At 38.4% G+C, this 23,534-nt stretch overlaps 1 protein-coding gene across 1 annotated transcript in view; it reads left to right on the top strand.

Moving 5' to 3' along the window:
• Nucleotides 1–23,534, top strand: part of LOC138320884 (heparan sulfate 2-O-sulfotransferase 1-like) — an 82,147-nt gene that overhangs the window by 9,158 nt on the left and 49,455 nt on the right. The window contains exon 2 of the mRNA XM_069264170.1: nucleotides 23,254–23,330. Coding sequence (XP_069120271.1) covers nucleotides 23,254–23,330 — 77 coding nt within the window. The remainder of the gene's footprint in view (nucleotides 1–23,253; nucleotides 23,331–23,534) is intronic.

The raw sequence follows: 23,534 nt of genomic DNA, 5'->3' as shown, positions 1-23,534 counted from the left end.
GTACAAAACCTGAAAAATCGTAAAAAAGGCCTCTGCGGCTTATACACAGGTGCGGTTTATTGTCCGGAAAATACGGTATCTTTTGTCGATTTGTACGCATTGCATGAGCTTACAGCTTATAGATGATGCTTACTGCCCATTAAGTTCAGTTGTGTGATTCAGTGCATTAGTACACCTAAAGAGTAAATATCTAGACATGATAAAAACTTTTGGAAAGGTTTCCTTATTATTGTGAGTAAAGAGTTGGCACTCGTGTCCTTTTTCCACCAGAATTTTATATTGATTATTTTATCAATAAACACATGGAAAAGGGGAGGTACCGTATGTTTTTGGCAGCTTAAGGATTCTACTTAAAGGTCAAGACTCCTTGTCACTTAAAGCTCCCTAGGGGAAGGGAATAAATCCATTGTAAATAGAACAAATAGGGTCTATATATATAGTGAGGCATCTTATCATGGGAGACATATTTCATTTTAACACTTATTTCTGCTGGATAAACTGTTGTAAGGGCAAGGATGATAGATTCCAATATCTCTTTTAGATAAACTTTTCTAAGGACAAGGTTGGTTGGTGCCAGTATCTGTTTGGGAAAAATTGTTGTAAAAACAAGATTACTTTGTTCATATATCTCTTTTGTATATATTGTTTTAAGGGGAAGTTTGATTGGTTCCAATATCTATTTAGGATTATTAGTTTTAAGGGGAATATTGGTTGTTTCCAACATCTAGCTCTTTGGGATAATTTTTTTATTAGGGCGACCATCTATATCTCTCTTTGTTAAATTGTACAGGATGGGGCTTGCAATAATAAAGTTTTGGTATTACTGTATCACATTTATATATGCTGACATTGATAGAGGTTATCGACACTATTCCTCTCCCACACTTATATAAACTGATGTTGTGAGTCATACATATTGTTCCATGGAGAACTGCAGTGAAATTTGTCAAATTTGCTGTATAATTTGTAGAGACATGCCTGCCTTTACTGGAAAGAAAAAGTTTACCATAATATTGATTTCATACCCCTGTCAATCACAAGCCTAAATTCACATCCAACAACTTCTTCATACAGTAAATCTGGTCTGGAGATTTTTTTTTTCTGAATCATATTTCTTCTTTTCCCCATTTGCTGTCTAGAAACTTCAGACATATCTTGGAATCAGATTTCCTCAAGCACTCTTAGAAAGGTTACCGGTAGTGCACCATCTCGCTCTTCCATGCCTTAGGCCAATAGCAGACACCTTTAACAGTTAATGGTCATTGCTGATAAAATGTAAAGAATTAAAAACAATAAAATGCTCAAGCTCTTTGAAACTAGTATCCATTCAAATTTTATGATTAAAGTTTAGCAAAGGTCATATCACTATATAAGGTGGGTGTTTTTGTATCGCCTGCGACACTAATTCACGAAGGTGATACTATGGTGTTAATATTCTCTACAGCGGAAACTTAGGGATGCTAAACTATTTATAATACTTGACTTTCAGGTTTTGTGTTTAGCTCTGTTTCTCAAAAACTATAAATCTATTCCTAACCAAACTTTAAACATAGCTAAATGACATCATTATCACCTCAACACACCTAATTGTTGCATGATTCATTTCAGGGTGTGGGATTCAGAGACTGTGAAACTTAGTGATGCTAAACTATACATAGTTCTTTTTCTCAAAAAGTAGAAGTCTAATCCTAAACAATCTTGGAATATAGCTAAAGGCCATCATTATCACCTGAACACACCTAGTTGTTGCAGGATTCATTTCAGGGTGTGGGATTCAGATGCTGTAGGACAAGGTTATGCTGCATTTCACTTTTCCTTCATTTTGTTTTACTTTCAGATGATTTTAAATGTTCCATTATAGCTATGTAATAAATCAATAATGCGGTACGGGCGATACTTATGATTACGCGTAATTCTTGTTTTCAAATAGGTTGCACTTCCGATTTGTTTTCTTTTATAACGGCTTTGAGACACTGTTTTCAGTACACAAAAGAAGTAGATTTCTTCCTCATTTAGTTATAAGCATGCATGCATGCCAAAAGAGCACTCGGCTAAATTAGATACTTATTGCAATATAAATAAAATACCTCCTCTGAATCTATGCAAACGGCTGAAAACTAGAGACATTTTGAATATCGCTCCACTCATTTTCTTTTGTACCTCTAATCGGGATTCCCCTTTAAGAACAAATATATATAGAGGCCTAGACCAGGTGCTTTGGAAGAGTAAGTCAGCTGCTATATTGGTGAGATTAAATGTAGGTCAAATCAATTAGTCACAATCTAACCCGAGATTGGATGGTAACACATAACAAACATAAAAAGATTATAGTGTATAATGTATCCTTAATACTTATAAAGCTTTTTCTTGATATATTGAAACATCACAAAATGTTTGGAAGTTCATTTTTAGCTCACCTGGCCCTAAGGGCCGGTAAGCTTATGTCATGGCGCGGCGTCCGTCGTCCGTCCGTCCGTCCGTCTGTCTGTCTGTCCGTCAACATTTCCTTTAAATCGCTACTAGTCATAGAGTTCTGCATGGATTGTAACCAAATTTGGCCACAAACATCATTGGGGGAGGGGGAATAGAACTTGTATAAATTTTGGCTCTGATCCCACGGGGGCAGGAGGGGCGGGGCCCAATATGGGAAATACAGGTAAATCCTATAAATCGCTACTTGTCCTAGAGTTCTGCATGGATTGTAACCAAATTTGGCCACAAACATCCTTAGGGGAAGGGGAACAGAACTTGTATAAATTTTGGCTCTGACCCCCCGGGGGCAGGAGGGGCAGGGCCCAATAGGGGAATTACGGGCCCAATAGGGGAAATAGAGGTAAATCCTTTAAATGGCTACTAGTCATAGAGTTCTGAATGGAATTTAACCAAATTTAGCCACAAACATCCTTTGGGGAAGGGGAACAGAACTTGTATAAATTTTGGCTCTGACCCCCCGGGGGCAGGAGGGGCGGGGCCCAATAGGGGAAGTAGAGGTAAATCCTTTAAATCGCTACTAGTCATAGAGTTCTGAATGGAATGTAACCAAATTTGGCCACAAACATCCTTGGGGGAAGGGGAACAGAACTTGTATAAATTTTGGCTCTGGTCCCCCAGAGGCAGGAGGGGCGGGGCCCAATAGGGGAAATAGAGGTAAATCCTTTAAATCGCTACTAGTCATAGAGTTCTGCATGGAATGTAACCAAATTTGGCCACAAACATCCTTGGGGGAAGAGGAACAGAACTTGTATAAATTTTGGCTCTGGTCCCCCAGAGGCAGGAGGGTTTGGGCCCAATAGGGGAAATAGAGGTAAATCCTTTAAATCGCTACTAGTCATAGAGTTCTGCATGGAATGTAACCAAATTTGGCCATGAAAATCCTTGGGGGAAGGGGAACAGAACTTGTGTAAATTTTGGCTCTGGCCACCCCCAGGGCAGGACGGGTGGGGCCCAATAGGGGAAATAGAGGTAAATCCTATAGATCGCTACCAGTCATAGAGTTCTGCATGGAATGTAACCAAATTTGGCCACAAACATCCTTGGGGGAAGGGGAACAGAACTTGTGTAAATTTTGGCTCTGGCCCCCCCAGGGCAGGACGAGTGGGGCCCAATAGGGGAAATAGAGGTAAATCCTATAGATCGCTACTAGTCATAGAGTTAGGCATGGCATATAACCAAATTTGGCCACAAACATCCTTGGGGGAAGGGGAACAGAACTTGTGTAAAGTTTGGCTCTGGCCCCCCGGGGGCAGGAGGGGTGGGGCCAAATAAGGGAAATAGAGGTAAATCCTATAGATCGCTACTAGTCCTAGAGTTTTGCTTGGATTGTGACCAAATTTAGCCATAAACATCCTTGGGGGAAGGGGAAACAGAACTTGTGTAAATTTTGGCTCTGACCCCCTGGGGGCAGGAGGGTTGGGGCCCAATAGGGGATTTAGAGGTTAATGTTATAATTTCATTCAGAAAAGAAACAATGAACCTGTATTCAGAATATTACTTGTCATTACAAACCATGTGAGCGATACAGGCCCTCTGGGCCTCTTGTTAGACCTAAAATTCTAGATATATTGGTTGTTTTGTAAAACACAGTCCATAATCAAATCCTCTTCTGTGGCATCTCAGTAAACCATTAGGTCTAGAATCTATTACTTTATACAACAAAACATAAGTGTTGAAATATTCATGTTATTTTCTGTTTGATTACTGTTATCAGTGATCTGGATTTCTAATTAAATCTCTTCATCAGAGCCAATAGCACACGTAACAAGGAAAATAGATTTTAATCATTCCATGGATTTCCTTCATTCTTGAAAGGATTCTTAATTTTAGCATGTTTCAACTAGTAATTGATGTTGTAGCAGGCTTGATATGGGTTTGAAATGTTTATAATTGAATTTGAATCGTTTGGCAGAGCCGATGTGTCTGATATATAAATGGATGTGTGTACTATCTCCTGTCACTACCGACATGTCAGGTAGACATGTCCTTTGTGTGGCGCCATCTAACTTAATAAACTCCCTGCTTTTACAATGATTTACTGTAGTTAACTAAATCAGCGTCCATCTCTATAAATGTACCTGTCAGTACTTCAGATGGCTTTTGTGGATGCTAACTTTGAAAAAAAATTATGAATTATGTTTAATGTTCTATAGATATCACCATGGAGATCCAAAACGTTAATTCTCATGGCCTAGAGTAACTGCCCTTTGCTTCTCCTGGAGTAGTACCAAATTTCAGTGCATGAATTTCAAGAAATATCAAATTAAAGTACCGGTAAACAAAAAATGACACAGTATAATAAAATACTAGAAGAAAAAACAACATTCCATCACCAAATTCTAAAACATTATTGCAATTGTAACACTTCTTTCACAATTCCGCAATAAATGTAAACACTGAGTGTCTTGCTCATACCCCTGCATCTAAAGTTTGTTAACCCAGACATTACAGACACAATTTATCTAAAGCATCAATGAAAAATTGAAAAAATATCAATTAACTGGGCAAAATTGCTGTACATGTATGTAAACTTTCTTCAAAACATTATCTTCAGTGATATTTTATAACAGGGGCCTCATTGTTTATTTTAATATTCCTTCACTTTGTTCACCAGCAAAAGCTGGTGCTACACTAGGAGTAGTAAAGGGCAGTAACTCTGAACCGTAAGAAATCGTTTTGGTTCTCCATGGTGGTTATACATAGAGAATACATATTTAGTATCTTACAATACAAGGTTTATTTTGGTGCGAGGCTTAGGAAAGCCGAGATGACGAGGCTGTGCCGAGTCATCTCGACTTTCTCCGTGTCGAGCACTTAAATAAAACTTGTATTGTAAGATACTAACCGTGTATACTGTTTATCCTGCAACCATTATAGCATTGAAATGAATTCAAATTGCCAGTTATTTACTTGGTTTTCACTCGAAGCAAGACGCTTCTTTGATGCAGAGGTAAAGATTCATTCACTAAATCGAGAGCGTACTCATTTTTACTGCTGTGGGAAATAGATAAGTGCATTCACAAACAGTAGTCGTAATTCTATTCAGGGTGTAATATCACTGAAACAAAATGAAAACACTCAAAAAACAAGAAATACCCACTAAAAAATTACATTACAATACATACCTTTAAAATGAGCCAAGAAAAAGACGACACTGCCATACAAATTATCAATATCATAAAAATTATGTATAATATAGCTTATTCCAGTGAATGTCACATTTTAGCGGGACTGATTCACGTTTCATTTACCAGAAGGTTCAAGTTCTTGGTCAAGTTGGAAAAAGTTCCGTTAGATATGGAACAAATTCATGTGATTGTTTTGACGGATAAAGCATTTCGTATTGACGGATAAAGCACAAGTTTATTCGGCAGCAGCGATCGGTCAGTATGGGTTACAGTTGCAGGATAAATTAAGCCCTATATAATTGTACACCTGTTTAAGTTTACAGTTGTATAGATGTACAGTTATATCTGATACAGACTCTACCTGTTTAAGTTTACAGTTGTATATAGATGTACAGTTATACCTGATACAGACTGTATATGCTAATTTGTATCGGTTTTACCATTGCTGTCTGTGTCAGCTCTACAAACCTCTGTGCTGGAAAACTCTCTAGGAAGTCTGGGCTTTAGATGCAGATCTAGAATCAGCATATTGATCGCCATTTTCCTAGATATGTTTTATAAAATACTTCAAATGCTGCTCAATTGTGGAATCATGAGAGGTTTACAATCGCATGGCCCATGTTTTGTCAGGCTATGATCCCAGACATCTGTCAAAATATCTCGTTGTAATGTCAGGGTCAGAGGAATGTTGGACTAACCATTACACAAAACTATCAGATTTACAGAAAAATTTAATAATGAAGATCTTATCATTACCAGGTATGTTATGAAATTGTTTTGGTTCCATAAAAAAGGATGCACATTTTATTATAACAAAAGTACAAATAAGGATTTATTAGCAAGAATGGCAGCATGCATAATGACAGCTCATATAGAAATGTCCATATTTATTAATTGCAATAACTAAAACTAGGGCATACAAAACATTTAAACAAATTTCAATTTTAACATATTTCAACATGCCAATAATCATGAAAATGAATGAATTTGAATATCGAAATGAAAGAAAGAGAAAAAAGGAAGGAAGGAATTTAATGTCAAATTTCCATTCAATTCATTGGATATGCTACAAAAGGCTTAAGCTCGCATTTTAGGCAAAGATGAAGCAGCAATCTTAGCTAGTTACATGACAAAAGGATTGTGATTCTCAGCCAAAAACAAGCTCCCTTCAAAGGGCTTAGTATATGATTACAAAGGGATTTGGATTCCTGGCCTAAAGCAAGCTTCCTCTGTAGTCTAGTAGACAGATTCATTTATCTTGTTTTAACATTGGTTTTTAAACGTAATTGATGTTCAGAGGGAAACATTTCTTTGATTTGATTGATATGGTACGGTTCCAGAGCAGAAACAATGCCAGCGACTGATTGCATTTGTATAAATTTTTAACAGAAAAGCAGCAGATTGATTTGTGTTGTTGGCCTGTCCTGTAAACTATATGTATGTGACAGGACGGGAAAAGAGTGGATGTAACCAGAGAGTCGCGATTGGTCCCGATTGGTCCCGAGTGACTCCCTGTATAATTGTTGGATACAATTAAGGATAGAAGTACTAAAGACCTAATGGTCTTGTTAACAATGATTAATGTTCAGAGTGTGTGACACCTAGCCTAACATCTAACTACTCAAGGTCACGCAAGGTCATACTCGATAGCTGTATGGTTTAGTGAGGGATAATATTTTTGCGAGAATTAAACAAGAATATTAAAGTACATCTGTATGGCTTTTCTGTACTAGAGTTGGGTATAGATAGCTTGTCCTTGATTTAATCAGAGTATTGTGTTTTAGTTTACTAAAGAGTGTCAAAATGGCTCTGACCAATACCTCAGGCTTTCAGGTCATGACTTAAAAACGTGATTGTTTTAAAATCAAAGGTAAAACAATATAAGTTTCTTTTATTTAAAATGATAAAGGTCATTGGGGATTCAAGTTTTTGTTCAGTCTAGCTAGTATATGAGACAGGTGAAGATTGGGAGGAAATCTTGTCAGGAATCCTGTTTTTGTTCAGTCTAGTTAGTGTATGAGACATGTAGAGATTGGGATGAAGTCTGGTCAGGAATCCTGTTTTTGTTCAGTCTAGCTAGTGTGTGATCATAAGATAGGAAGAGATTGGGATGAAGTCTGGCCAGGAATCCTGTTTTTGTTCAGTCTAGCTAGTGTATGATCATAAGATAGGAAGAGATTGGGATGAAGTCTGGTCAGGAATCCTGTTTTTGTTCAGTCTAGCTAGTGTGTGATCATAAGATAGGAAGAGATTGGGATGAAGTCTGGTCAGGAATCATGTTTTTGTTCAGTCTAGCTAGTGTGTGATCATAAGATAGGAAGAGATTGGGATGAAGTCTGGTCAGGAATCATGTTTTTGTTCAGTCTAGCTAGTGTGTGATCATAAGAAAGGAAGAGATTGGGAGGAAGTCTGGTCAGGAATCATGTTTTTGTTCAGTCTAGCTAGTGTGTAATCATAAGATAGGAAGAGATTGGGATAAAGTCTGGTCAGGAATCCTGTTTTTGTTCAGTCTAGCTAGTGTGTGATCATAAGATAGGAAGAGATTGGGAGGAAGTCTGGTCAGGAATCCTGTTTTTGTTCAGTCTAGCTAGTGTATGATCATAAGATAGGAAGAGATTGGGAGGAAGTCTGGTCAGGAATCCTGTTTTTGTTCAGTCTAGCTAGTGTGTGTCATAAGATAGGAAGAGATTGGGATAAAGTCTGGTCAGGAATCATGTTTTTTTGTTCAGTCTAGCTAGTGTGTGATCATAAGATAGGAAGAGATTGGGATGAAGTCTGGTCAGGAATCCTGTTTTTGTTCAGTCTAGCTAGTGTGTGATCATAAGATAGGAAGAGATTGGGATGAAGTCTGGTCAGGAATCATGTTTTTGTTCAGTCTAGCTAGTGTGTGATCATAAGATAGGAAGAGATTGGGATGAAGTCTGGTCAGGAATCATGTTTTTGTTCAGTCTAGCTAGTGTGTGATATAAGATATGTAAGAGATTGGGAGGAAGTCTGGTCAGGAATCATGTTTTTGTTCAGTCTAGCTAGTGTGTGATCATAAGATAGGAAGAGATTGGGAGGAAGTCTGGTCAGGAATCCTGTTTTTGTTCAGTCTAGCTAGTGTGTGAGACATGTAGAGATTGGGATGAAGTCTGGTCAGGAATCATGTTTTTGTTCAGTCTAGCTAGTGTGTGATCATAAGATAGGAAGAGATTGGGATGAAGTCTGGTCAGGAATCCTGTTTTTGTTCAGTCTAGCTAGTGTATGAGACATGTAGAGATTGGGATGAAGTCTGGTCAGGAATCATGTTTTTGTTCAGACTAGCTAGTGTGTGAGACATGTAGAGATTGGGATGAAGTCTGTTTTTGTTCAGTCTAGCTAGGTCAGGAATCTGGTCAGGAATGTTTTTGTTCAGTCTAGCTAGTGTTGTGATCATAAAGAAAGGAAGAGATTGGGATGGAAGTCTGGTCAGGAATCATGTTTTTGTTCTCTAGCATAGTTGGGAGAAGTTGGTCAGGAATAGTTTTTGTTCATCTAGCAGTAAGTGTGTGTATCATAAGAAATGAAGAGATTGGGAGGAAGTCTGGTCAGGAATCATGTTTTGTTCAGTCTAGCTAGTGTGTGATCATAAGATAGGAAGAGATTGGGATGAAGTTGGTCAGGAATCATTGTTTTTGTTCAGTCTAGCTAGTGTATGATCATAAGATAGGAAGGGGATTGGATGAAGTAGTTGGGCATGGTCAGGATCATTATGTTTTTGTTCAGTCTAGCTAGTGTATAGATCATAGATAGGGAGAGATTGGGATGAAGTCTGGTCAGGAATCCTGTTTTTGTTCAGTCTAGCTAGTGTGTGAGAACATAAAGATAGGAAGAGATTGGGATGAAGTCTGGTCAGGAATCATGTTTTTTGTTCAGTTCTAGCTAGTGTGTGATCATAAGATAGGAAGAGATTGGGATTGAAGTCTGTCAGGAATCATGTTTTTGTTCAGTCTAGCTAGTGTGTGATCATAAGATAGGAAGAGATTGGGGAGTCTGGTCTGGAATCATGTTTTTGTTCAGTCTAGCTAGTGTGTGATCATAAGATAGGAAGAGATTGGGATGAAGTCTGGTCAGGAATCATGTTTTTGTTCAGACTAGCTAGTGTGTGATCATAAGATAGGAAGAGATTGGGATGAAGTCTGGTCAGGAATCATGTTTTTGTTCAGTCTAGCTAGTGTGTGATCATAAGATAGGGAGAGATTGGGATGAAGTCTGGTCAGGAATCATGTTTTTGTTCAGTCTAGCTAGTGTATGATCACAAGTAGGAGAGATTGGGATGAAGTCTGGTCAGGAATCCTGTTTTTGTTCAGTCTAGCTAGTGTGTGATCATAAGATAGGAAGAGATTGGGATGAAGTCTGGTCAGGAATCATGTTTTTGTTCAGTCTAGCTAGTGTGTGTGATCATAAGAAGGAAGAGATTGGGAGGAAGTCTGGTCAGGAATCCTGTTTTTGTTCAGTCTAGCTAGTGTATCATAAGATATGGAGAGATTGGGATGAAGTCTGGTCAGGAATCCTGTTTTTGTTCAGTCTAGCTAGTGTATGATCATAAGATAGGAAGAGATTGGGATGAAGTCTGGTCAGGAATCATGTTTTTGTTCAGTCTAGCTAGTGTGTGATCATAAGATAGGAAGAGATTGGGATGAAGTCTGGTCAGGAATCATGTTTTTGTTCAGTCTAGCTAGTGTGTGATCATAAGATAGGAAGAGATTGGGAGGAAGTCTGGTCAGGAATCCTGTTTTTGTTCAGTCTAGCTAGTGTGTGATCATAAGATAGGAAGAGATTGGGATGAAGTCTGGTCAGGAATCCTGTTTTTGTTCAGTCTAGCTAGTGTGTGATCATAAGATAGGAAGAGATTGGGATGAAGTCTGGTCAGGAATCATGTTTTTGTTCAGTCTAGCTAGTGTGTGATCATAAGATAGGAAGAGATTGGGATGAAGTCTGGTCAGGAATCCTGTTTTTGTTCAGTCTAGCTAGTGTATGATCATAAGATAGGAAGAGATTGGGATGAAGTCTGGTCAGGAATCATGTTTTTGTTCAGTCTAGCTAGTGTGTGATCATAAGATAGGAAGAGATTGGGATGAAGTCTGGTCAGGAATCATGTTTTTGTTCAGTCTAGCTAGTGTGTGATCATAAGATAGGAAGAGATTGGGATGAAGTCTGGTCAGGAATCCTGTTTTTGTTCAGTCTAGCTAGTGTGTGATCATAAGATAGGAAGAGATTGGGATGAAGTCTGGTCAGGAATCCTGTTTTTGTTCAGTCTAGCTAGTGTGTGATCATAAGATAGGAAGAGATTGGGAGGAAGTCTGGTCAGGAATCATGTTTTTGTTCAGTCTAGCTAGTGTGTGATCATAAGATAGGTAGAGATTGGGATGAAGTCTGGTCAGGAATCCTGTTTTTGTTCAGTCTAGCTAGTGTGTGATCATAAGATAGGAAGAGATTGGGATGAAGTCTGGTCAGGAATCATGTTTTTGTTCAGTCTAGCTAGTGTGTGATCATAAGATAGGAAGAGATTGGGATGAAGTCTGGTCAGGAATCATGTTTTTGTTCAGTCTAGCTAGTGTGTGATCATAAGATAGGAAGAGATTGGGATGAAGTCTGGTCAGGAATCATGTTTTTGTTCAGTCTAGCTAGTGTGTGATCATAAGATAGGGAGAGATTGGGATGAAGTCTGGTCAGGAATCCTGTTTTTGTTCAGTCTAGCTAGTGTGTGATCATAAGATAGGAAGAGATTGGGAGGAAGTCTGGTCAGGAATCATGTTTTTGTTCAGTCTAGCTAGTGTATGATCATAAGATAGGAAGAGATTGGGATGAAGTCTGGTCAGGAATCCTGTTTTTGTTCAGTCTAGCTAGTGTGTGATCATAAGATAGGAAGAGATTGGGATGAAGTCTGGTCAGGAATCCTGTTTTTGTTCAGTCTAGCTAGTGTGTGATCATAAGATAGGAAGAGATTGGGATGAAGTCTGGTCAGGAATCATGTTTTTGTTCAGTCTAGCTAGTGTATGATCATAAGATAGGAAGAGATTGGGATGAAGTCTGGTCAGGAATCCTGTTTTTGTTCAGTCTAGCTAGTGTGTGATCATAAGATAGGAAGAGATTGGGATGAAGTCTGGTCAGGAATCATGTTTTTGTTCAGTCTAGCTAGTGTATGATCATAAGATAGGGAGAGATTGGGATGAAGTCTGGTCAGGAATCCTGTTTTTGTTCAGTCTAGCTAGTGTATGATCATAAGATAGGAAGAGATTGGGATGAAGTCTGGTCAGGAATCATGTTTTTGTTCAGTCTAGCTAGTGTGTGATCATAAGATAGGAAGAGATTGGGAGGATGAGTTTGGTCAGGAATCCTGTTTTTGTTCAGTCTAGCTAGTGTATGATCATAAGATAGGAAGAGATTGGGATGAAGTCTGGTCAGGAATCATGTTTTTGTTCAGTCTAGCTAGTGTATGAGACATGTAGAGATTGGGATGAAGTCTGGTCAGGAATCCTGTTTTTGTTCAGTCTAGCTAGTGTGTGATCATAAGATAGGAAGAGATTGGGATGAAGTCTGGTCAGGAATCATGTTTTTGTTCAGTCTAGCTAGTGTGTGATCATAAGATAGGAAGAGATTGGGATGAAGTCTGGTCAGGAATCATGTTTTTGTTCAGTCTAGCTAGTGTATGAGACATGTAGGATAGGAAGAGATTGGGATGAAGTCTGGTCAGGAATCATGTTTTTGTTCAGTCTAGCTAGTGTGTGATCATAAGATAGAAGAGATTTGGATGAAGTCTGGTCAGGAATCATGTTTTTGTTCAGTCTAGCTAGTGTATGAGACATGTAGAGATTGGGATGAAGTCTGGTCAGGAATCCTGTTTTTGTTCAGTCTAGCTAGTGTATGATCATAAGATAGGAAGAGATTGGGATGAAGTCTGGTCAGGAATCATGTTTTTGTTCAGTCTAGCTAGTGTATGATCATAAGATAGGAAGAGATTGGATGAAGTCTGGTCAGGAATCATGTTTTTGTTCAGACTAGCTAGTGTATGATCATAAGATAGGAAGAGATTGGGATGAAGTCTGGTCAGGAATCATGTTTTTGTTCAGTCTAGCTAGTGTGTGATCATAAGATAGGAAGATGATTGGGAGGAAGTCTGGTCAGGAATCATGTTTTTTTGTTCAGTCTAGCTAGTGTATGAGTGAGTCATAAGTATAGAAGAGATTGGGAGGAAGTATTGGTCAGGTAATCATGTTTTTGTTCAGTCTAGCTAGTGTGTGATCATAAGATAGGAAGAGATTGGGATGAAGTTCTGGTCAGGAATCCTGTTTTTGTTCAGTCTAGCTAGTGTGTGTGAATCATAAGATAGGAGAGGATGTAGAGATTGGGAGGTTCAGACTAGCTAGGAGATGATCGAAATTCTGGTCAGGAATTCCATGTTTTTTTTTTTTATCTAGCTTAGTGTGTGATCATTGATAGGAAGAGATTGGGATTGAAGTCTGGTCAGGAATCATGTTTTTGTTCAGTCTAGCTAGTGTGTGATCAAGTAAGATAGGAAGAGATTGGGAGGAAGTTCCTGGTCAGGAATCATGTTTTTTTGTTCAGTCTAGCTAGTGTGTGATCAGTCTAATTATGTGATCATAAGATAGAAGATTGGGAGTAGAAGTTTGGTCAGGAATCATGTTTTTGTTCAGTTAGCTAGTGTGTGATGATAAGATAGGTAGAGATTTGGAGGAAAGTTTGGTCAGGAATCCTGTTTTTGTTCAGTTCTAGCTAGTGTATGATCATATAGAAAGGATGAGATTGGGATGAAGTGACTGGCCAGGAATCCTGTTTTTGTTCAGTCTAGCTAGTGTATGATCATAAGACCATGTAGAGATTGGGAGGAAGTCTGGTCAGGAATCCTGGTTTTGTTGTTCAGACTGTTTTTGAGACATCAGAGATGGGATGAAGTGCTAGGTCAGTAATCCTGTGTGTGATCATAAGACATGTAGAGATTGGGGAGGAAGTCTGGTCAGGAATCAATGTTTTTGTTCAGTCTAGCTAGTGTGTGATCATAAGAAAGGAAGAGATTGGGAATGAAGTCTGGTCCAGGAATCCTGTTTTTGTTCAGTACTAGCTAGTCCTGTTTTTGTTGGTCAGAAATCTGTTTTTTGTTCAGTCTAGCTAGTGTGTGATCATAAGAGACAGATGGGAGGAAGTCTGGTCAGGAATCATGTTTTTGTTCAGTCTAGCTAGTGTATGATCATTAAGATGGGATGGGAGTTGGTCAGGAATCATGTTTTTGTTCAGTCTAGCTAGTGTGTGATGATCATAAGTTTTTGTTCAGTCTAGGAAGAGATTGGGATGAAGTCTGGTCAGGAATCATGTTTTTGTTCAGTCTAGCTAGTGTATGATCATAAGATAGGAAGAGATTGGGATGAAGTCTGGTCAGGAATCATGTTTTTGTTCAGTCTAGCTAGTGTATGAGACATGTAGAGATTGGGATGAAGTCTGGTCAGGAATCCTGTTTTTGTTCAGTCTAGCTAGTGTATGAGACATGTAGAGATTGGGAGGAAGTTTGGTCAGGAAGTTCCTTTATTACACCTGAATGCAGTTAGCATTAAATATTAAACTGAGATGCGGTTTTCTCTTACCCCCGACAGAGATATCCACAATTTTATCAGTGCCAGATTTTTCTATCTCACGCTACACAAGATCTTTGTACATGCTAAACAGTTGTATGACCTCACTACAACAGTATTATGACGTCACGGTAACAGTATTATAATGGCACAACAACAATGAAATAACGTCACAACAACAGCGACGACGACAATTTATTGAGGTAATGCATCCTTGTTTGCATAAGTGACACGTTTATTAGATACACAAAGTGGTGCACGGGGTAAGAGAAAAACAATAATTCACCCTCTTAGGGGTGAGACAGGAGATCTCAAACCTCGGGATAGGATTCAAAAGCTTGCTTACGCAAGACCTCCATGAATCGTCATCTTCGCCATCTTTGTGACGTCATTTCATTGTTGTCGTGACGTTTTAATAATATTACCACGACGTCATGATACTGTTGTCGTGACATCTTACAATTGTTGAGCACGTACAAAGATCTCGTGTAGCTTGTCTTTACCCTAGGGTGAGATAGAAAAATCTCACAATGGTAAAACTGATATCCTTGTATGGGATGAGACAGATTCTTAAGTTGTCAAACACGTGGCTTTGCAGAATATTTGACAGCTTGAGAATCTTATCTCGAGGGTTGAGATTTCCTGTCTCACCCCTAAGAGTTGTCGTCAATTGTGATGTCTTTTCATTGTTGTTGTGACATTACACTACTATTACCGTGACGTCATGATACTATTACTACACCCGTAAACTTCTGGATATCCCTGTCTGGGGTAAGAGAATCTCCTGTCTCTCCCTTAAATCGCTGTCTAATTAAATCAAATCATCCTTTACATAGTCTCTCTCTTGTTTTCATGATGGTGTCTACTGCTAGTTTATACAGGTGTCTTTCTTAAGAGAAGGACTTTACTTGGACAATCATATTTGGTCAGTTTACACAGGTGTCTTTCTTTAGGGAAGGACTTTACTAGGACCATCATATTTGGTCAGTTTACACAGGTGTCTTTCTTTAGAGAAGGACTTTACTAGGACAATCATATTTGGTCAGTTTACACAGGTGTCTTTCTTTAGGGAAGGACTTTACTAGGACCATCATATTTGGTCAGTTTATACAGGTGTCTTTCTTTAGAGGAGGACTTTACTATGACCAACATATTTGGTCAGTTTAAACAGGCGTCTTTCTTTAGAGAAGGACTTTACTAGGACAATCATATTTGGGTAGTTTACACAGGTGTCTTTCTTCAGAGAAGGACTTTACTAGGACAATCATATTTGGGTAGTTTACATGGGTGTCTTTCTTTAGAGAAGGACTTTACTAAGACAATTATATTTGGTCAGTTTACACAGGCGTCTTTCCTTAGAGGACTTTACTAAGACAATCATATTTGGGTAGTTTACACAGATGTCTTTCTTTAGGAAAGGACTTTACTAGGACAATCATATTTGGGTAGTTTACACAGGTGTCTTTCTTTAGAGAAGGACTTTACTAGGACAACCATATTTGGGTAGTTTACACAGGCGTCTTACTTTAGAGAAGGACTTTACTAAGACAATCATATTTGGGTAGTTTACATAAGTGTCTTTCCTTAGAGGACTTTACTAGGACAAGTATATTTGGACAATCATATTTACTAGGACAATCATACTTAGTCAGTTTACACAAGTGTCTTTCCTTAGAGGACTTTACTTGGACAATCATATTTGGGTAGTTAACACAGAGTCTTTCTTTAGAGAAGGACTTTACTAGGACAACCATATTTGGGTAGTTTACACAGGCGTCTTTACTTGGACAATCATATTTAGTCAGTTTACACAAGTGTCTTTCCATAGAGGACTTTACTAGAACAATCATATTTGGGTAGTTTACACAGGACAATCCTTTTACACACAGGCACCTTTCTTTAGAGAAGGACTTTACTAGGACAACCATATTTGGGTAGTTTACGCAGGCGTCTTTTTTTAAGAGAAGGACTTTACTTGGACAATCATATTTAGTCAGTTTACACAAGGGACTTTACTTGGACAATCATATTTGGGTGGTTTACACAGGCGTCTTTTTTTAGAGAAGGACTTTACTAGGACAACCATATTTGAGTAGTTTACACAAGTGTCTGGTCACAGTGGAGGGCCTCACTATGGCAATAATTTTAACTTGATTTTATTCCATACATGTATCTAGGTCTGTGAGTGTATAACATTTTGTGTGTAATATACACCTTCTATACTATATTACATATTGTATGTTATCATGTTACAAGGTTTGTTTTTTATTATCTTCTCCTTTATTTTATGCAATCATCATATGGACACTGAGCTGGCGGTGTATCTCTTTATCTAATTAACAAAACTGTTAGACACTCAACAAATATAAAAAGAACAAAGCCAGTAACAATACCAGTATGTTCTGTGTTGTCATTGAGAGGCTGTTTTAACTGCTCTGCCTCCTAGCTATATCTCTTTTCACTAGTTTTCCTGTGATAAATAGATTGGAAATTTAATTTAATATTTTGTGCATAAATACAGTCAAAGCCATATAGAAATTGCTGTAGTTGAATTGAATAGGAGATATCTGAAAAGAGTTTGAACACAAAAATATGTTCTATTGAATTTTAGGCACATAAATTCTTCATGTCAAACTGGAATATTCATTTAGGGCATCTAAAACTGGAATATTTACTCTGGGTATCTGGAAGGGAAATATTCATTGTGGGCATCTCAAACTGAAATTCTTTTTGAGCATCTCAACCTGAAATGTTGTATGTATACTGTGATCTGTCTAAATAAATCATGACCTCAATATATTGAAGGTGGACTGTGGTGATGCAAGCATGTATTTTGAAGAGGCTGTTACATTAGTTGCTTAGCGGTTAAGATATCCTGACATTTGTTGTTGTTCACAAGCTCAGTTGGTAGAGTATCGGCTAGTGTTTGGAGGGTCCTGTGTTCAAATCCCAGTCTGGCCACTACATTTTCTCCTCTCCTGTTACTAATTGCAAATTGGTGTTCAACTAAATAACCATGGTGGTGGTGTTTGGAAGGGTCTTGCATGTCCTCGAGGACGAAGACTTAGGGAAGGGAGGGGGAGTGTAGTGGGATTGGACTGGGCAATCATTGGTGACCAGGTTGCTCAGTCGGTAGAGCACTCATCTAGTGTTCGGATGGTCCCGGGTTCGAAACCCAATCTGGCCGCTACACTTTCTCCTCTCCTGTTACACATTACCACAAGCCTCTCCACCTCAGGGTCGTGAGTTTGAATCAAATGTGGGATAATTCCCAGGTATTGATTGCAGGTCTGTGGTTTTTCTCCAGGTACTCCAGTTTTCCTTCACCTATAAACCTGGCACATCCTTAAATGACACCGGTTGTGTTGTTCATAGGACGTTATACTAATCAAACAAAGAATGTGTTTTGAATTATCTTGAGTAAGTCTATATACCGTATTTTCCCTATTAAGAGCGCCTCCTCTAATAAGGGCGCCCCCACGTTTTTTGCTGAAAAAAATCAGCTAATTTCATACAATTTTTGTGCCAGATTGTGACGATTTGTCTTTGCAGACGCTAATAAAATACTGTTTCACATCAATCTGATGCTTAACAGATATCCGATCAGCTATAAAATGTATTGCACTGGGTAACTTAGGACATCTTTGCCAAGTGTTTACACATAGAAACAGCGAGAATTCCATGTTCAAAACAAAACGTGTCACTTGAATGCCCCACACACGTGTATGGATGAAGACTAACTGGCAACAACATTTTAGCGATGTCTATACAGGTTTTATGAATACTTACTGTATGTCTATGATAAAGGTTACTAAATAACAGGCATGTTATCATTTTTAAGCATTTAATTGTGTGCTCTTGTCGGTATTTCCCATCTGCCACAAAACGAAAGTAGCGATCGAAAGCACCGTCCGCCATTTTGTGTACGCATGGTAAACAAACAGGCTAGCATAAAATGCCAAAATTCCGTGAAACATACATATTTAACCAATGTTTAATACTTCTGGTGCAAACATTTCTTCATAATTATGTAATTTCAATACTTACTTGACTTCAAAACGTAATTTGGCTATAGTAAGTTTCAGAAAAATACGAAACTAAAAGCAAGATGACTATAGTCTGTTTCAGAAAAAAACATCTAAAAATGGTCTCAAATAACGGCGCCCCCCTAGGCCATTTACCCGCGCCCGGCGCCATCATTAGGGAAAATACGGTATATGTGGTGGAGAGACATGTAACAAAATGGTACAGAAAAATAAATCCAGAACACAACAATTCGTGTCCTAGTTTGTTAAAGATATTAAAGGTCAACAGTCAAAGTTAATGACCTATTGTCAAATAATGGGATACTGATATATGATACTAAATCTCTACTTGGGGGCCACAGAGGTCATAAAAGTGTTTTTGAAATTTTGATATTTTGTATCAGATTAAGTGTACTGCAGGTAATTTTATCAGGATATAGCACATGAACACTGGCTCTGCCACACAATGGGCCATTCTTTGTGAGACAGTACTGTAACTATAGTTTCTATAGAGGTAACGATCAGGTACAGTTGGTGTCTTCAATGACAACAGATAATAGAAAACTCTGTCTAGATGATCAATATAAGGGATAAATACGTTTAAGTTTTGTGGTCGGGGTTTGTTTTGTTTTACGTCCGATTTACAGCCAATATCATTTAAGGATGTGCCAGGTTTTGTTAATGAAGGATAGCTGGAGTACCTGGACAAAAGCTTATGACCGGTGGTCAGTACCTGAAAACTGCTCCATATATGATCTGAATTCACCATCCAGAGGTGGAAGGCCAGTGGTTATGTAATACCTTAATTATATAACCTCTGATCAGTCAGCCTGGCCTCCATAATTGTCATCAACAATTGTTAAATTAACACACCTTGCTTTCACCGGAGTCTTAGGTCAATGGTTGTTTTTCTGATTGGACATGAAAAATGAAATATCATTTGCTGACCACATTAGTTTTCCTTGCTTCCAAGTCAGTGTGGCTTAGACATCTAGCATTTTGTTTGTGGGACAAGAATTATTTTGAAATTTTAATTGTTTTAAGATAATATTAGGTAATCAGATGAAATAGTTGTAATGTACCTGTTTGTTATCTAAATGATTGCATTAAATGGAGCATGATTCTGCAATAAAACCTGATCGACCACTTGAGTATTCTCTGGGTGATTGGGTTACCTCTCGCACAGTTCTACCCAAAGCTTGAATTTCAAAGTACACGTTAAGTGATGTGTTACCATGAATATGACTGGTTAGGTATATGGAGGTTATTTGAAGGTCATAGTTTGATCTTCTTAACAACAGATTGTCTGATTGGCGACTCCACTCCTGGGACCTAGGCAATTGATGATTGTATTAATTACAGCATAAGGAAAGAGTTTCCAAATTGGTACTGACAGAAGAGTCTCAGCGATGTGATAGAATTGTATGGCGTTAGCTTGTAATGGACAAATAGATTGTGTGCTGTAGAGTGTAAAGTGATGTAGTACAGCTCCGTATATGGTAACATCACAATTCAAAAGTCACAAAGATCTTCCCAGCTCCCATCATCAGATGGATGGCTATTTGGTGGCCTTCTATATTGTATGTACACTGTCTTTCTTGCGGTGCACAGTCTTTTCCTTCCATCTATCAGTTGCCTTTCTTACTTTTTTTTCTTATCAATATATTCCTTCACAGATCAATATCAAACTCCACTAAATGGTTATACAAATGCATATACAATGTAGTAAAAACCTGCCTTAGTGACAAACTCTGTACAAAAATCACCTGTTTAATAAGAACACTTTTCTTTGGTTTCAATTGACCAATTTCAATCCAATTCAACCTGTGTGTAAAGTTTTTTTGGTAAAGACCATTTTCATCTGTCTATCTAGTGGTCATTATAAACAAGTCTGACTGACATGTCAAGATTTTGAATTACCGTATTCCACTCAATAAGCGCCCATGTCCTTATAAGCACCCCTCCCCCTTTTTGAGGCCTCAATTTCAATTGCCCAGGCATATATAAAGACCAAAACTACACAAAACTGTATAGATTTGCAATAATTTCGTCTTATTAGCACCTTAGGTGTATTTTCTTCAATTTTTTAAACACCCTGGGCGCTTATTTGGTCGAATACGGTAATTGGAAAAAAGGAGAATTTTTAAAGTCATTCCTTTTACAGATTATTCTCAAATTTTCTTCATCTTTTCACATATGTATAGCTATTGCAGACCCGTCAACCCTCCCAGATTCTGCATAAGTCTCTTGGAAAAGTATTGATGTTTGAAGCTATTTCAAGGATCCACGGTTTTAAACGTGTTTGTTACTAAAGGTATTGCTATTCAAGGTTCTACTTTTAAGTGTCCTATTGTTCTAAGCAGTATATGGCACCAGAGTCAAAAAAGAGAGTAGTATTCCACAATCCATGATCAACACTGACTGAGCTACAGGGAAAATTTTGTAACAGGAGAGGAGAAAATGTAACTGCCAGACCAGGATTCAAACTGGAGACCTCTGAATACTAGCCAAATGCTCTACCACTTAGTCTTTGCCCTCAAAGACATACAAGACGCTTATACCACCACTATGGGTATTTAGTGTTGGGCGCCAAGTTTGTAACAAGAGAGGAGAAAATGTAGCAGCCAGACCGCGATTCAAACTTGAGACCTCCAAACACTAGCCGAATGTTCTACTGCTGAGCTACCTGGTCACCAATGATTGACCTAGTCCAATCTCACTACAATTCTTTCCAAGGCAAATGAAGATAGCAGCCTTATTCCCGTGTTCAATATCTACAAATACAAACCGTGTCCTGTGACATATACCTAGGACTGGTGTGTTTGGAGAAATGTATTGGTCTGGCTGGTGGTAATGACTTTATCAGGAGACTTGAGGTTTTTCCTGGGACACATCTATCTCTCTATCTGCTGTTGTCTACAAATCCATGTCTGTCCCAATTAGCACATCACATCTGTGTCTCCCTCCATGTAATAGTCTGCTTATCCTATATCTAGTGTTTGAAGTCAACTTAGTCACTCATTCAAGTCTCAAATTATGGTTACATCGACTTGGCGATCTCAGACTTACAATAGACTTAGTGACTCATTCACATGTCAGACATTCTGTGTTTCATGGTGATGGTTTAATTAACACTCAATAATATAATGGCTCTGGATAGGGTTATCCTCAGCCGACCAGGTAGCTCAATCGGTAGAGCATCTAGTTAGTGTTCACAGGTCCCATGTACATGTTCAAACCCTGGTTTAGCCCTAACCCAGTCTGACCCTAATCCTTTTTTATCCTAAATCTGGTCTGACTTTTAACCCCTGTCTAGCCCTTAGCTAATAGCCCTTCTAGGTCTTAACCTGTTCTGGCTCTGCATTTTCCAGCTCCTTACTATTCATTGTGAAGTCATCTTTGTGACTCATGCAAACCTTACATTTACCGTGAAGCTGAGGTTTATTGTAAATGTAAACTTTAGTTATCTGTTTATCAGTAAGAATGACTTTGTAGACTCCTTTAAAAGGTCTTCTGAGGTGATGTTTAGTTATAACTCGATTACTACTCAGGATTTCTCTTTGAGGATAGAGTAGTGACCCTATATCACTCCTAATCCTACATCTCATCACCCCTGTTTAAGTGCTAATTTATGGAGATTAAAATTATTTGATTACAACACCTACTGTGCCACCAAGGAATTTCACACGTAAATCTGTTTGAAATCAATATTTAGTAATGCTGCTATGATTTCTATGTCACCTTAACTATTGAGTCGACATAATCTGTTAATATTGATTCCTAATGTTCTCCGATTCTGATGGAGTTTTTTGTCACTTACAATGTAATCCACTTTCCTGATCAATACTGGGGCTGTATGGTAGGGATAGCTAATTATTACACTTGATCGGTAACTATGGTAGGAACCGCTGATTGGGGTCATCAAGTGCAGCGATATCAGTCAAGTGTGTAATGTTGTCATCCTTCTCATCAGATAAATACACATAAAGTGGGGATATAGATTGGTGGTGGTAGGGGATTCATAGGTCCTAAATGTACATAATTAATATGTGAGAATGTATGTAGATGATGATGGGTTGGGAGGGGAGAGGGGCAAACACATGAAGCAGGAAGGGGCAGGCGAAGTAGGTCTATATAAGCAGAGGGTGAAACTTGTAGGTACATAGGGGGCAAACTTATATGTCTTAGGATACTAGGATTGTTATGGTGCTGTACCTAAGGGAATGGGGGGCAAACTAATAGGTCTGTAGGTGGGGGGAAAGTCTTAAGGTCCTTATTATTTCACTTCAGTAGTTGTGATATGGTGCTAGGGGCAAATCTGTAAGTCTCTAGAGGGGGGGGGGGGGCAAACTTATAGGTCTGTAGGTGGGGAAAAGTCTTTAGGTCCTCATAATTTCACTTCAGTAGTTGTGATATGGTGCTAGGGGCAAATATGTAAGTCTTTAGGGAGGGGGGCAAACTCATAAGTCTGTAGGTGGAGGAAAAGTCTTTAGGTCCTCATAATTTCACTTCAGTAGTTGTGATATGGTGCTAGGGGCAAATATGTAAGTCTTTAGGGAGGGGGGCAAACTCATAAGTCTGTAGGTGGAGGAAAAGTCTGTAGGTCCTTATTATTTCACTTCAGTAGTTGTGATATGGTGCAAATCTCTAAGTCTTTTGTGGGGGGGGGGGGGAACTCGTAGGTCTGTAGGCAAAAGGTAGCGAAATCTTCAATACAGATTTGTGAGGATAAGATATATACATTTGTTAGATGGGTGTAGCTATGTGTAGTTGTGTGGATTAGGGGAACACAATTGTGAGGAGGGTGGGGCTGGTAAGGGCTGCGGTACAAGTTAAATCTCAAAGAAAATATTACATCTACATCTTCATATTCTGTATAAATAATGATAAAAGCTTAAAATAAAGATTTACTTCTGGTTATTTCATTAACATCATACATGTCCTTTCAATATGGAGAACATTTGTTCACTGCCTGGTATTATATTTTTTACTTTTCAGAAACTGCGATTGCCAAACTCCAAAACAATCATGTAGGTGTAGGTCACCCAAGACACTTATCAGCTACAAATGATCAGGTGAGTACTAACGAGATATCTCACAGCTACAAATGATCAGGTGAGTACTAACGAGATATCTCACAGCTACAAATGATCAGGTGAGTACTAACAAGATATCTCACAACTACAAATGATCAGGTGAGTACTAACGAGATATCTCACAGCTACAAATGATCAGGTGAGTACTAACAAGATATCTCACAGCTACAAATGATCAGGTGA

Source organism: Argopecten irradians, chromosome 4 (genome assembly GCF_041381155.1).
Source record: "Argopecten irradians isolate NY chromosome 4, Ai_NY, whole genome shotgun sequence".
NCBI classification, from domain to species: Eukaryota; Metazoa; Mollusca; class Bivalvia; order Pectinida; family Pectinidae; genus Argopecten; species Argopecten irradians.
This window is presented reverse-complemented; position numbering and strand designations above follow the sequence as displayed.